The sequence below is a fragment of the Heterodontus francisci genome, chromosome 8, assembly GCF_036365525.1.
Source record: "Heterodontus francisci isolate sHetFra1 chromosome 8, sHetFra1.hap1, whole genome shotgun sequence".
Classification (NCBI taxonomy): Eukaryota; Metazoa; Chordata; class Chondrichthyes; order Heterodontiformes; family Heterodontidae; genus Heterodontus; species Heterodontus francisci.
The window spans coordinates 16312007-16326808 of record NC_090378.1 but is presented as its reverse complement, the minus strand read 5'-3'; the positions used below and the strand labels follow the sequence as shown (position 1 = coordinate 16326808).

Sequence of the window (14802 nt, the reverse complement as noted above, 5' to 3'; positions counted from 1 at the left end):
GAGGCCCTGAAATTCAGCAGTCTTGTGGGTGGTTGGTGGGGGAGGGGGTAAGGTACAGATTGAGTGAAGGAACATGCCTTCAACTCTATGTTTAACTTGGTTTGGCAATACTGGAGAAAAATAAATAGGAAAATAATTTAATCACTCAGATCTCAATCATGCCTCTAAGACTTCTCAAATATGAAACTGCGGCCCTCAAGACATTTGCAGGGCCTGTCATGGGAAATCTCACTGTCCCCAATAAATGAACACAGATACAGGCCATTCAGCCCAACTGATCTATGCAGAGTCAATCTTCAACTTCTTCACCATCAGTCTTCACCTTATGATCCACAAGAGCTTCCTCCTACCCAACTTCCATCCAACCCTATCAGCATTTCCTTCTATTCCTTTCTCCTTCATGTATTTATGGCTTCCAGTTTTGAACTCCGCCGCGTGGAAACATTTTCTTTAACTCTACGCTATCAAAACGCTTCATATTTTTTTTTAAGGCATCCATTAAGTCCACCCCTCAGCCGTCCCTTTTCTGAAGAACAGAGCACCAGCCTGTTCAATCTTTCCCAAAAGATTCACAATTCCGAAATGACGTTGCATCTCCTCCAGTGCCTCTACATCAATTTTATAATATGGAGACCAGAAGTGTACACTGTATTCCAAGTGTGGTCTAATCAAGGTCTATACAATTTTAACAGCTTCTCTGCTTCTCAATGCCATTAAAAAAAATCTACATGAAATAAAGAATGTGCACATACCTTGTTTTAAAGACACGTGGCTGCTCTTGCCAACACATATCTTGGTGTTATCAATCGGGCCAGGATGCTCTAAGACACGAAAAGAAATAAATGAGTATTAAATCAGGTAGGAGACTGTATAAAACGCTAGTTAGGCCACAGCTGGAGTACTGTGTATAGTTCTGGTCACCACACTATAGGAAGGATGTGATTGCACTGGAGAGGGTGCAGAGGAGATTCACCAGGATGTTGCCTGGGCTGGAGCATTTCAGCTATGATGAGAGACTGGATAGACTACTGTTGTTTTTCTTAGAGCAGAGAAGGCTGACTGATTGAGGTATACAAAATTATGAGGGGCATAGATAGGGTAGCTAGGAAGAAACTTTTTCCCTTCACGGAGGTGTCAATAACCAGGGAGCTTAGATTTAAGGAAAGGGGCAGGAGGTTTAGAGGGGATTTGAGGAAAAATGTTTTCACCCAGAGGGTGATTGGAATCTGGAACATACTACTTGGAGAGGTGGTAGAAGCAGGTACCCTCACAACATTTAAGTAGTATTTAGCTGAACATTGGAAACGCCATAGCATAGAAGGCTACGGGCCAACTGCTGGAAAATGGGATTAGAATAGATAGGTGCTTGATGACTGGCATGGATGCGATGGGCCGGAGGACCATGACTTAACATGTTGCATAATCTCCTATTAACAGGCCATTTGTGAGAGTGGCACAAGGCAATTCATATATCACTAAAAATACATTTTGTAAATAATACAATTTGCATTTTTCTCATTTGAATGACAGCTTATTGAAGCAGAGATAATAGGAATTTTTAAAAAAATAGAAGACAACAGGAGAGGAAAGAAGATTTGCATTCCATCAGCTTAATGATATTCAACTGTTATTCAAGACAAGTCTTGTCAGAATTAAACAAAATCCTAAAAGACCTAAATACCTAAAAAGGTCAACAACTGATCAGGAAACAGTTGTACCAATGTGCCAGGCTTGGAAAGCTATTGCATATCACAATTAATTACTTTATCAAATTAAATAGACTTTATTTTGGTTTCCATGATTTCACAATTCTATATGATAATATTTTAAGATGTTTCTTCTGTACGTACTTATAAAAAACATTTTCTATTAGAAGGACTGCAAGGCCAAACTGAAAAATCCAGACACTAACTCAGGATAACAAACAATTCCTTGTGCTTAAAGTTAATTTATGGGATAGAATTTCTGCCAATGTGGTAAATACGTCGTAATAAATTGAGGGCCAAAGTCCAAGTTGAAGTTTGTAGGAGATAGGGATACAAGAAGTGGCAGAGTTTTGAAGTCCCGAGAACGAACAAGTTAGGGTACACATGGTGCAATGAGTCTGGATTGCAACACAGTCAGGATGTAAACACTGACTCATGGGAAATCTTCTTGTTCTTTGGCCTCCTTGTCTCGAGACACAATGGGTAAATACCTGGAGATGGTCACTGGTTTGTGAAGCAGCACCTGGAGTGGCTATAAAGGCCAATTCTAGAGTGACAGACCCTTCCACAGGTGCTGCAGATAAAATTGATTGTCGGGGCTGTTACACAGTTGGCTCTCCTCTTGCACTTGTCTTTTTTCCTGCCAACTGCTAAGTCTCTTCGACTCGCCACACTTTAGCCCCGCCTTTATGGCTGCCCACCAGCTCTGGCGATCACTGGCAACTGACTCCCACGACTTGTGATCAATGTCACAAGATTTCATGTCACGTTTGCAGACGTCTTTAAAGCGGAGACATGGACGGCCGGTGGGTCTGATACCAGTGACGAGCTCGCTGTACAATGTGTCCTTGGGGATCCTGCCATCTTCCATGTGGCTCACATGGCCAAGCCATCTCAAGTGCCGCTGGCTCAGTAGGGTGTATATGCTGGGGATGTTGGCCACCACGAACTTCTGTGTTGGAGATACGGTCTTGCCACCTGATGCCAAGGATTCTCCGGAGGCAGCGAAGATGGAATGAATTGAGACGTCGCTCTTGGCTGACATACGTTGTCCAGGCCTCCCCGCCGTAGATCAAGGTACTGAGGACACAGGCTTCATACACTCGGACTTTTGTGTTCAGTGTCAGTGCACCATTTTCCCACACTCTCTTGGCCAGTCTGGACATAGCAGTGGAAGCCTTTCCCACGCGCTTGTTGATTTCTGCATCGAGAGATAGGTGACTGGTGATAGTTGAACCTAGGTAGGTGAACTCTTGAACCACTTCCAGAGCGTGGTCGCCGATATTGATGGATGGAGCATTTCTGACATCCTGTCCCATGATGTTCGTTTTCTTGAGGCTGATGTTAGGCCAAATGCATTGCAGGCAGCCGCAAACCTGTCGATGAGTCTCTGCAGACACTCTTCAGCGTGGGATGTTAATGCAGCATCGTCAGCAAAGAGGAGTTCCCTGATGAACACCTTTCGTACTTTGGTCTTCGCTCTTAGACAGGCAAGGTTGAACAACCTGCCACCTGATCTTGTGTGGAGGAAAATTCCTTCTTCTGAAGACTTGAACGCATGTGAGAGCAGCAGTGAGAAGATGATCCCAAACAGTGTAGGTGAGAGAACACAGCCCTGTTTCACGCCACTCAGGATAGGAAAGGGGTCTGATGAGGTGCTGCTATGCTGAATTGTGCCTTTCATGTGGTCATGGAATGAGGTGCTGATACTTAGTAGCTTTGGTGGACATCAGATCTTTTCCAGTAGTCTGAAGAGACCACGTCTGCTGACGAGGTCAAAGGCTTTGGTGAGATCAATGAAAGCATGTAGAGGGGCATCTGTTGTTCATGGCATTTCTTCTGTATCTGACGAAGGGAGAACAGCATGTCAATGGTGGATCTCTCTGCACGAAAGCCACACTGTGCCTCAGGGTAGACACGCTCAGCCAGCTTCTGGAGACTGTTTAAAGCGACTCGAGAGAAGACTTTCCCCACCATGTGGAGCAGGGAGATTCCACGGTAGTTGTTGCAGTCACCGCGGTCACCTTTGTTTTTATAGAGGGTGATGATATTGGCATCGCGCATGTCCTGTGGTACTGCTCCCTCATCCCAGCACAGGCAAAGCAGTTCGTAGAGTGCTGAAAGTATAGCAGGCTTGGCACTCTTGATTATTTCAGGGGTAATGCCATGCTTCCCAGGGGCTTTTACGCTGGCTAGAGAATCAATGGCATCACTGAGCTCCGATTTTGTTGTCTGTACGTCCAGCTCATCCATGACTGGCAGAGACTGGGCTGCATGGAGGGCGGTCTCAGTGACATTTTCCCTGGAGTACAGTTCGAGGTAGTGCTCCACCCAGCAGTCCATTTGCTTGCGTTGGTCAGTGATTGTGTCCCCCGATTTAGACTTGACGGGGGCGATATTCTTGATGGTTGGCCCAAAAGCTCTCAATGCCATTATACATTCCTCTGATGTTTCCGGTGTCTGAGGCCAGCTGAATGTGACTGCATAGGTTTTGCCAGTAGTCATTTGCGCAGCGCCTGGCTGTTCTTTGTGCAGCGCTTCTGGCTGCTTTAAGTGCTACAGATGTTAACTCGCTGGGGGCTTTCTTGTAGTTCAACAGTGCAATGCGCTTAGCGGCTATGACAGGTTCCAGCTCTTCAAAGTGAGATTGAAACCAGCCTGCATTCCGCTTCACACGTTTGCCATAGATGGTCATTGCTAAGTCATAGATGGCGTCTCTGATGTGGGCCCACTTGGTCTCTGCATCCCGTGGAGGAGTGTTTTGAAGGGCTTTTTCCAAGTGAATTTAGAAACTCATGGCCCTCCTGCCTTGGGTGCTATGGCATTGGAAGGATGAATGAGAATGGACAGAGACTACTTGAGTTGTGTACCTATCATAACCTCTGCATCACCAACTTGTTCTTTCATACTAAACCTCGTCACCAGGTTTCTTGGCACGTCGTTGGCACCAGCTGGACCTCATAGTCACAAGGCGAGCCTCTTTAAACAGCGTTCAAATCACACGCAGCTTCCACAGTGCAGACTGCGACACCGACCACTCCCTGGTGTGCAGCAAGGTTAGACTCAAACCAAAGAAGCTGCATCACTCCAAGCAGAAGGGCCGCCCGCGCATCAACACTAGCAGAATTTCTCATCCACAGCTGTTACATAAGTTTCTAAATTCACTTGAAAAAGCCCTTCAAAACACTCATGGGAAATAGTCAAAAGGAAATTCCTACAACCTTCAAGCATTTAGAACTCAGGCTTCCCATCATCCAACCACGACTACTTCAACTACTCTTTTGGAACTAGGCTGCTCTGCAAGACAGCCCTTGAACTAGATCCCTCATTAATACGATCCAGTAGGGACAGGGAGGTATGGTCTCCATATTATAAAAAGGATATAGAGGCACTGCAGACAGTGCAAAAGAGATTTACTAGAATGACACCAAAACTGAGAGGTTATACCCATCAGGAAAGATTGAACAAGCTATGGCTCTTTCCTCTAGAAAACTGAAGACTGAGGGGTGACATCAGAGGACTTGAAGATTATGAAAGGGGTTGATAGGGTAGATGCAGAGAAAATATTTCCACTTGCAGGTGAGACCAAATCTTGGGGCTATAAATATAATATAGTCACTAATATATCCAATAGGGAATTCAGGAGAAACTTCTTTACCCAGAGTGAGGTTAGAATGTGGAACTCAATGCCACAAGGAGTAGCTGAGGCAAACAGCATTTAAGGGAAAGCTAGAAAAACACAAGGGGTAAAAGGAATAAGGATATATTAATGGGGCTAGATGACAAGGGGTGGGAGGAGGCCTTTGTGGAGCACAAGCATCGGCATAGGGCCGAATAGCCTGTTTCTACACTGTGAATACTTCGTAAAATGTTCCAACTGCATCTCCAAAACACTACAGCCACGTCAGACATGCACCAGAGGCGTGAATGTGAAATCTGAGCCAATTAGCAGGCTTTGCACCATGGGAGGTCAAATACTCAGCACCCAAGAACACAAACAGATGTTGAAACATGACCTGCATTAGAGAGCTGGCTGAATGAGGCTCTTGCATGCTTATGCTCTCATGCTAAGTTACCCTCAAAACATTCACCCACTCGGAAAACAAACAAGAGTAAAAAGTACCTGCAGATTACAAACTAATGCAGCCGCCCAAAGAACAAAAACGTTAGCTGATGTTTTATATTTGCAACATTGTGCTTTACGTACCATATTCCTTGCCCTTGACAAATCCTTCCCATTCTCTAAACCACTGCATGCTAATGCAGTAGATAATAGAAGGTGATTCTTCTTCCTGGAAAGCTTTGTTTAACTATATTTAAAAAAAATCAATTACTTTATTTGCCACACTTCACAAACTTGCCAAAGGCCTGCAGAAAACAGTCAATAATACAAAAGCACTGCGTGTACAAACTGAATATTAATTGTTGAAAAAGATAGAAGACAAACATTTATATAGCATCTTTCATGGCCTGGGGACGTCCAAAGTGCTTTACAGCCAATTAGTTACTTTAGAAGTGCTGTCACTGTTGCAATGCAAGAAACGATGCAGCCAATTTGTGTACAGCAAGGTCCACAAAGAGCAATTCAATCATGACCAGATAAGTGGCTTTGAGTGATGCTGGTTGAGGGATAATTATTGGCCATGTCACCAGGGAAAAAATCCTCCGCTGCTCTTCTTAAAAAGTACCATGGGATCTTTGACGTCTGAGAGCGCAGACTGTGACATCTCATACAAAAAGAAACACTATTTTGAAGAAGGGCAGGGGTGTTATCCCCAATGGCCTGGCAATATTTATCCCTCAAGTAACAACATATTATCAGGTCATCATCACATTGCTATTTGTGGCAATTTGCTGCGCGCAATTTGGCTGCCGCGTTTCCTACATTACAACAGCGACTACATTTCAATAAGTACTCATTGGCTGTATAGTGCTTTGAGATGTCTGGTGGTCGTGAAAAACGCCCTATAAATGCAAGTTTCAAAAAAAATTTAGATTGTTATATTGCGGAAAGATTATCCTCGTTACTGCACAGAGTTAGTTTCAGTTTTCCTATAGTTAATCATTAAGGAATGGGCTAAAATACTGTGGTATAGCTGACAGCAGACATGCTATTAGCTGGTTCACAAGGGGGAGTGAAAACATGTTTAAGAAGTGTCTGAAATATGAATGCAAGTGATATTCTTGCCTTTTATTGCTCCCAATACAAAACGGACGACATGACAGGACGAGGCAATTTTACTGAAATTAAGCTGCTTGATTTGTTTTTACTAAGTTTAACTGAAGGTGTTAAGCTAATATACATCGTGAACCATTAATCGTGTGTGCTTAGTACAAAAGGCAATGATGCATACTCATGAAACACAACAAAACAGAAACCAATTAACTTCAGCCACTCAGTACAGTTGAGTGAGGCAAAAAAGAAAACTGCAATGGCCGGAAATCTGAAATAAAAGCGAAGTGCTGGACTTACACAGGTCAGTCAGCACAGTTTAGTATTGTCTATACACTTGACCAATTTGGACTGAGATGCTGAATTCAAGGCTGTTCGTGTAAATTAGAAACCACATGGGCTCCAGTGCTGCGGCATCGCACTTGTCCCCATCCCAACTTTCAGCTGTTTTCTTATCTATTCCAAGGCTTTGCCATTGATTTCTCTGCTTGTAAGTTTGGGGAGCATTTCATTCCATTTTTCTTGGAAGTATACCACAGCACAGGACTTTTCACATTCCAATTATCTATGGTGCTGAACCTTAAGACCATCACTTGCAGCTGTCTCAATTTGAATACTGCAATTTTGGTTCTAGTATAGTTGGTTATCTATTGGTATATTATGCTCATGTATATCAGCTTCCGGCAATCAACCAGATTTGTTGTTTTAGCTTGATTCGTACAGTCTGTCACAGTGAAGCCTAGCCACTCAATAAAGAGGTCAGGAGGGCAAAGTGTGCAATTCAGGCGCCTTCCAGTGCAACTCCGCAAAAGGGAATTAGATAAGTACCTGAAGAGGAAAATAAATGCAGGGAAAGGGTTGGGGAGTGGGACTAGCGGAGTTGCTCTTGCAGAGAGCTGGCACAGACACGATGAGCCGAATGGCCTCCTTCTATGCTGTAACCATTCTATGGATTTATGATTTTATAAAAATGGTTCATAATTAATTCTGGGGTAAACTAACCCTTTCATGCCATGCTCAGAAACAATGAAAACTGACGAGTGTTGGGAAAAGAGCTCATATCACCATCATTGGAGGGATTCCCTTAAGTAGTCTGCACCTGAAACAAAACTACTTTTTTTTCCTCATTTGACATGTGGATGGACCTAATGTGTACTGCCAGTAGCTTCAGGGAAGAGGGACTTAAGTTATATGGATTAGAGAAGTAGAGATTGTTGTCCTTCGAGCAAAGAAGGTTAAGGGGAGATTTAAAAGGCGTTCAAATTTATAAGTGGTTTTGATAGATTAAATAAGGAAAGACATTTTTCATTTGTAGGACAGTTGGTAATCAGAGGATAGAGATTTAAGATGACTGGCAAAATCCTTCTTTCTTTGGCCTCCTTATCTCGAGAGACAATGGGTAAGCGCCTGGAGGTGGTCAGTGGTGTGTGGAGCAGTGCCTGGAGTGGCTATAAAGGCCAATTCTAGAGTGACAGGCTCTTCCACAGGTGCTGCAGAAAAATGTGTTTGTCGGGACTGTTACACAGTTGGCTCTCCCCTTGCGCTTTTGTCTTTTTTCCTGCCAACTAAGTCTCTTCGACTCGCCACACTTTAGCCCGCCTTCCGGCAAAATAACCAATCGAAAACCAATGGGGAGACTATGGGCAGCGCAAACAAAATCTCAAGGTTTTTAACATTGGTTTCCCTACCCGTATGAACATTTCCAGTTCCATCTTCCTTCTCTTCTCAAGCTTTTCAATCTCAATCTGACAGGTTTGACAGGTGTAAAGATGATTGACAGCTGGTCCGCCTCCATAACTGAAAGAATAGCAGAGCAGAAGTTTAGTTTCTGTAAAACTTGCATTGTTGCATGGCAAATTGAAAAAGAAATAACTTGCAATTATATAGAACCTTTCATGATCTCAGGATGTCTGAAGCATTTTACAGCCAATTAAATACTTTTGAAGTGCTCTCACGATTGTGGCACTTAATTTACGCACAGGAAGGTCCCACATAAATCAAAGATATAAATGACCAGTTAACCTGTTTTAATGAAGTTGGTTGATAAAATAAAACATCCCAAGGTGCTTCACAGTAAAATCTGACACCGAGCCAAGGTGATACTAGGGCAGAAGGACAAAACATGGTCCAAGAGGTAGGTTTTAAGGAACGAGTTAAAGGAAGAAAGGGATAGACAGGCGAAGAAGTTTAGGGAGGGACTTTCACAGCTTAGGGGTGAGGCAGCTGCAGGCACAGCCACCAATGATCAGGAATGCTCAAGGCTCCAGAATTTAGAGGAGTGCAAATATCTGAGGGTTATGGGGCTAGCGGACATTAGAGATAGGGAGAGATTCAAAAACAAGAGTGAAAATTTATTTAAAAAGAGGTATTGCTTAACTGGGAGTCAATACAAGTCAGCAAGCACAGTGGGGGGTGGGAGCAGGGGTGGGGAGATGGGCGAATTGGACTTGGTACAAATAACGACATGGGCAACAGAGTTTTGGATGACCAACTTTATGGTAGATATAATGTAGGAGGCTGGCCAGGAATGGGTTGGAAAAGTCAAATATAGAGTTAACAAAGGCATGAATGAGGGTTTCAGCAGATAAGCTGAGGCAGGGGCGTAGTCAGGCGATGTTAGAGTGGAAATTAAGGAAAAATTATATATGCACATTTATACATAACTGCCAAAAGGTCTTTGATGAAGCATTATTTTAATTTTCTATGTGGTCGTCCAGTGTTTAAAGTGAATGCAGCAAACTAAACAAATGCAGAGTGAAAGCCACATCCCCATGTCAGATGTGTTCCACTTTGACCTATCGCAGTTTATTCTGAAGTAGATTCCAGACTTATCTTTTCTATAACATTCACTACCTTATAGTTTGTTATTTAATATATAAATTTTTGTTGAACAAGACCAAACAGGTGCAACTACAACCACCAGTTAACATGTAGCACATTTAGCATAGAAAAATGTCCCTAGGTGCTTCACAGGAAAATAATTTGACAAAAAGTGACACCAAGTTTAAAAAAGGAAATATTAGGTAATGTGACCAGAGACTTGGTTCAAGAGGTAGGTTTTAAGGAGGGCCCTAAAAAGGAAGGGATAAAGATGCAGGTTGAGGGGTGTAGGAAGGGAAAATATTTGGGATTGACTTAGGATGCAACAAGCTTGACTGACTTGGTCAGTGCATTTTGCCCCAGTGGCATGCCTATTACATGGTTGCAAAGTCTGCTCTCAATAAAACATTGATGCACACATTTTGGGTGGGTTCCTGCAATGGTCTGAACCAAAAAACATCAAGATCATTGACTTACCAGAAGAGTGGTGTCACAAAGCAAAACAAAAGGCCCATTGATGCACATCAGCTGCCAGAAAAGTCCCACAATAGAACGCGGGGAATTTGAAACAAGCTATGACTTGCTCAAACAAAAGACCAAAAAAAAGGGTGCTCTGGTGCTGAAGGAATCTGGACACTAAGCTCATCTCCAGGTGAAAGCATAATTAACCTGCACTTGTCCAAGTGGCTATTAATTTTGTCCTGAACTATCATTTCAAGAAGCTTCCCCACCACCGAGGTTAAACTTACTAACCTATAGTTGCTGGGTTTATCTATATACCCTTTTTTGAACAAGGATGTAACATTTGCAATTCTCCAATCCTCTGGCACCACCCCTGAATCTGAGAGAGACTGGAAAATTATGGCCAGTGCCTCCACAATTTCCGCTCTCCCTTCCTAGTATCCTTGGATGCATCTCATCTGGTCCTGGTGCCTTATCAACTTTAAGTACAGCTAGCCTACCCAATACTGCCTCCTCATCAATGTTAAACCCTTCTAGTGTTTGAATTGCCTCCTCTTTCACCATGATCTGCACAGCATCTTCTTCCTTGCTAAAGACTGATGCCTTCATGTGTAAATCCCCTTTTTGGTCCCTTACTGGCTCCACTCCTTTCACCACCCTTTTACTATTTATATGCCTATAGAAGACTTCTGAATTCCCTTTTATATTAGCTGACAGTCTCTTTTCATACTCTCTCTTTGCTTCTCACTTCTCCTCTGAACCTTCTATATGTTGTTTGGTTCTCGGTTGTATTATCCACCGGACATCTGTCAAACACACTTTTTCTTCATCTTAATGGCTATTTCCATCATCATCCAGGGAGCTCTGGATTTGTTTGCCCTACCTTTCCAGTCATGGGAATATACCCTAACTGTGCCCGAACTCTCTTCTAAAAAGGCAGCCTATTGTTCAGTTACCGACCTTTGATTCCAATTTATCTGGGTCAGATCCATTATTACCCCACCGAAGTTGGCTTTCCCCCAGCTCATTGTTCTTACTCTGGATTGTTCCTTGTCCTTTTCCATAGCTAACCTAAACCTTATGATACAATGATCATTGTCCCCTAAATATTACCCTGACACTTGATCCCAAGAACCAAGTTTACTAGTGCCTCCATTCTTGTTGGACTGGAAACATACTGCTGCAGAAAATTCTCCTGAACTCTAAGAACTTTTGCTCCTCTCTGTCCTTTACACTATCCCAGTCTATATTTGGATAAAGTCCCCCATTATAACCACTCTATAATTCTTGCACCTCTCTAATTTCCTTGCAAATTTGTTACTCTACAACCCTTTCCACTGGTTGGTGGCCTATATACTACACTGAGCAATGCAATTGCACCTTTTTGTTCCTCAGCTCCAGCCAAATAGATTTTGTCCTTGACCCTTCTGGGACATCCTCCCACTCCAACACTGCAATGTTCTCTATTACACTGATACACTAATCGGTGGTCCATTTGTATATCAAATTCCACTTCAGCAGTTCTGGAATTTTGAATGTGTTTACAGGATGGTATTGCGTAACTATCTTTCAGCGATTGAATGTCATGATTCCATCTACATTAGGTTTTCCTTTTGTAAGTATGTGTTTACTGTGAAAACCAGCGGCCTTGCAAATAAGTCTGAGCTGACAATCTGAACATGACTGAACAAGACACTACTGAACATGAATAGTTATTTAGGGAAAGATTAACCCTGAACAGTCATTTCGCACAGGAGAAGAACAGGAAAACGTGCCACATTACTTACCTGCTGTATAGATAGTCCCACACATTTTGAGGCAGCATCACAACAAGGTCATCTATGTGATTTGCCTTCTGAGGGGGGACACCTGTAACAGACAGCTTTCATTGAATAGAAGCATATATTTTGACTAGCTATAAAGCTTATTTATTTATTTTTTATTTAGAGATACATCACTGAAACAGGCCCTTCGGCCCACCGAGTCTGTGCCGACCAAGAACCACCCATTTATAATAACCCTACTGTAATCCCATATTCCCTACCACCTACCTACACTAGGGGCAATTTACATTTGGCCAATTTACCTATCACCTGCAAGTCTTTGGCAGTGGGAGGAAACCGGAGCACCCGGCGAAAACCCACGTGGTCACAGGGAGAACTTGCAAACTTCGCACAGGCAGTTCCCAGAATTGAACCCGGGTCCCTGGAGCTGTGAGGCTGCGGTGCTAACCACTGCGCCACTGTGCCGCCCTATTCTTTCATAGAAAATATGCAATGCTGCTCACAGCAAGAATTTATTTTTATGGTGATTTTCTTCGCTCCTATTCTGAAGATGTTGACTCTTTGAAGGGCTAAAGCTTCAAAGACTGTGGCCATCCTCTGGTACTTTATACAACCAAGCCTAACTTTATTTGACATTTGCATTCTCTTCAAAAAGCTCGCTGGATAAGGATCAGGGACAGAAACCGAGATGCAATTTCCCTCTACTTGGCCCAGGAATGCAAAGGTTAACTAACAGAAGCTCTGACTGCCACGTCATAATGATAACATTTTACATCATGTTTGAAAATGAGGTAGTTCAATCTGAAGCCAGGGTGTTAAATTTGAACAAATGAAACTATGAAGGTATGAGGGGCAAATTAGCTGAGATGGATTGGGAAAATACATTAAAAGATATGACAGTACATAGGTAATGGATAGTCTTTAAAGAATTATTACATAGTTTACAGCAACTATACATTCCTTCAAGGTACAAAAACCCCAAAAAAGTCAGTCAACTGTGGATAACAAAGGAAGTTAAGGATTGTAGAAGATTAAAAGAAAAGGCCTATAAAGTTGCCAGAAATAGTAGCAAATCTGAGGATACGGAGAATTTTAGAATACAGCAAAGGAGGATCAAGAAACTGACAAAAGGGACAATAGAATATGAATGTAAACTAGCAAACATAAAACGGACTGTAAAAGCTCTATAGGTACGTAAAAAGGAAACATTTGGCTAAGACAAATATGGGTCCATTACAGGCAGAGTCAGGAGACTTTATAATGGGGAATAGAAAAATGGCAGAGAAGCTAAATGATTACGTTGTGTCTGTCTTCACTGAGGAAGATGCAAGAAATCTCCCAGAATTAGAGATCCAAGGGATTAGGCAGAATGAGGAATTGAAGGAAATTGGTATTAGTAAGAAGGTTGTATTAGAGAAATTAATGGGGCCGAAGGTTGGTAAGTCCCCTGGACCTGGTATTCTACATTCCAGAATGTTGAAAGAGATAGTGGATGCATTGCTGATCATCTTCTAAAATCCTATAGATTGTGGAACAGTTCCTGCAGATTGGAAGGTAGCAAATGTCACCCCACTATTTAAGGAAGGGAGGGAGAGAGAAAAAAGGGAACTACAGACCTGTTAGCCTAACATCAGTAGTAGGGAAAATGCTAGAATCTACTCTAAAGGATGTGATAAATGGATAATATCCAAGATAACTTGGATAATAATGATCTGATTGGGCATAGTCAACATAGATTTATGAATGGGAAATCATGTTTGACGAACCTGATGGAGCTTTTTGAGGATGTTACTAACAGCATTGATAAAGGGGAGTCAGTGGACAGAGTAAACTTGGATTTTCAGAAGGCTTTTGATAAAGTCCCCCACAGGAGATTGGTTAGCAAAATTAAAGCCCATGAGATAGGAGATAATATACTGGCATGGATTAAAGATTTGTTAACAGGCAGAAAACAGAGTGTAGGAATAAACAGGTCATTCTAATGTTGGCAGGCTGAGACGAGTGAGGTACCACCAGGATCAGTACTTGGGCCCCAGCTGTTGTCGAGTATATATATATATATCATATATATATAGACAATTTGGGAATCAAATGTAATATTTCCAAGTTCACGGATGACAAAACCTAGGTGGGAATGTGTATTGTGAGGAAGATGCAAAGCAGCTTCAAGGGGATTTGGACAGGCTTAGTGAGTGGGCAAGAACGTGGCAAATAGAATATAATGTGGAAAAATATGAGGTTATCCACTTTGGTAGGAGGAACGGATGTGCAGAGTATTTCTTAAATGCTAAGAGATTAGAAAGTGTAGATGTACAAAGGGACCTGGGTGTCCTCATCAATAAGTCACTGAAAGCTAACATGCAGATGCAGCAAACAGTTAGGAAGACTAATGGTATGTTAGCCTTTATCGCAAGAGGATTTGAGTAAAGGAATAGTGAAGTCTTGCTTCAATTGTATAGAACCTTCATTAGAACGCACCTGGAGTACTGTGCAACAGTTTTGGTCCCCTTACCTTAGGGAGGATATTATTGCCATAGAGGGAGTGCAAGAAAAAGTTCACCAGACTTGTTCCCGGGATGGTGGGACTGTCCTATGGAGAGAGATTGGGGAAACTGGGCCTGTATTCTCCAGAGTTTTGAAGAATGAGAGGTGATCTCACTGAACCTTACAAAATACTTAAAGGGATAGACAGGGTAAATGCAGCTAAGAGGTTTCCCCTGGTTGGAGAGTCTAGAACCAGGGAACCCAATTTCAAAATAAAGGGGGAAGCCACTCAGGACAGAGATGAGGAGAAATTTCTTTACTCAGAGGGTTGTGAATCTTTGAAATTCTCTACCCCAGAGGGATGTGGAAGCTC

General features: G+C 42.5%; 1 protein-coding gene across 5 annotated transcripts in view; it reads right to left on the bottom strand.

Annotated features, from left to right (window-relative positions):
* Positions 1-14802, bottom strand: part of usp33 (ubiquitin specific peptidase 33) — an 80667-nt gene that overhangs the window by 9557 nt on the left and 56308 nt on the right. For 4 of the 5 annotated variants that reach the window (XM_068036684.1, XM_068036687.1, XM_068036685.1 and 1 more), the window contains 4 exons: positions 11949-12030; positions 8568-8676; positions 5914-6016; positions 753-821 (listed from right to left, as the gene is read on the bottom strand). In XM_068036684.1, coding sequence (XP_067892785.1) covers positions 753-821; positions 5914-6016; positions 8568-8676; positions 11949-12030 — 363 coding nt within the window. The remainder of the gene's footprint in view (positions 1-752; positions 822-5913; positions 6017-8567; positions 8677-11948; positions 12031-14802) is intronic. The other variant, XM_068036688.1, reaches the window with a different exon arrangement.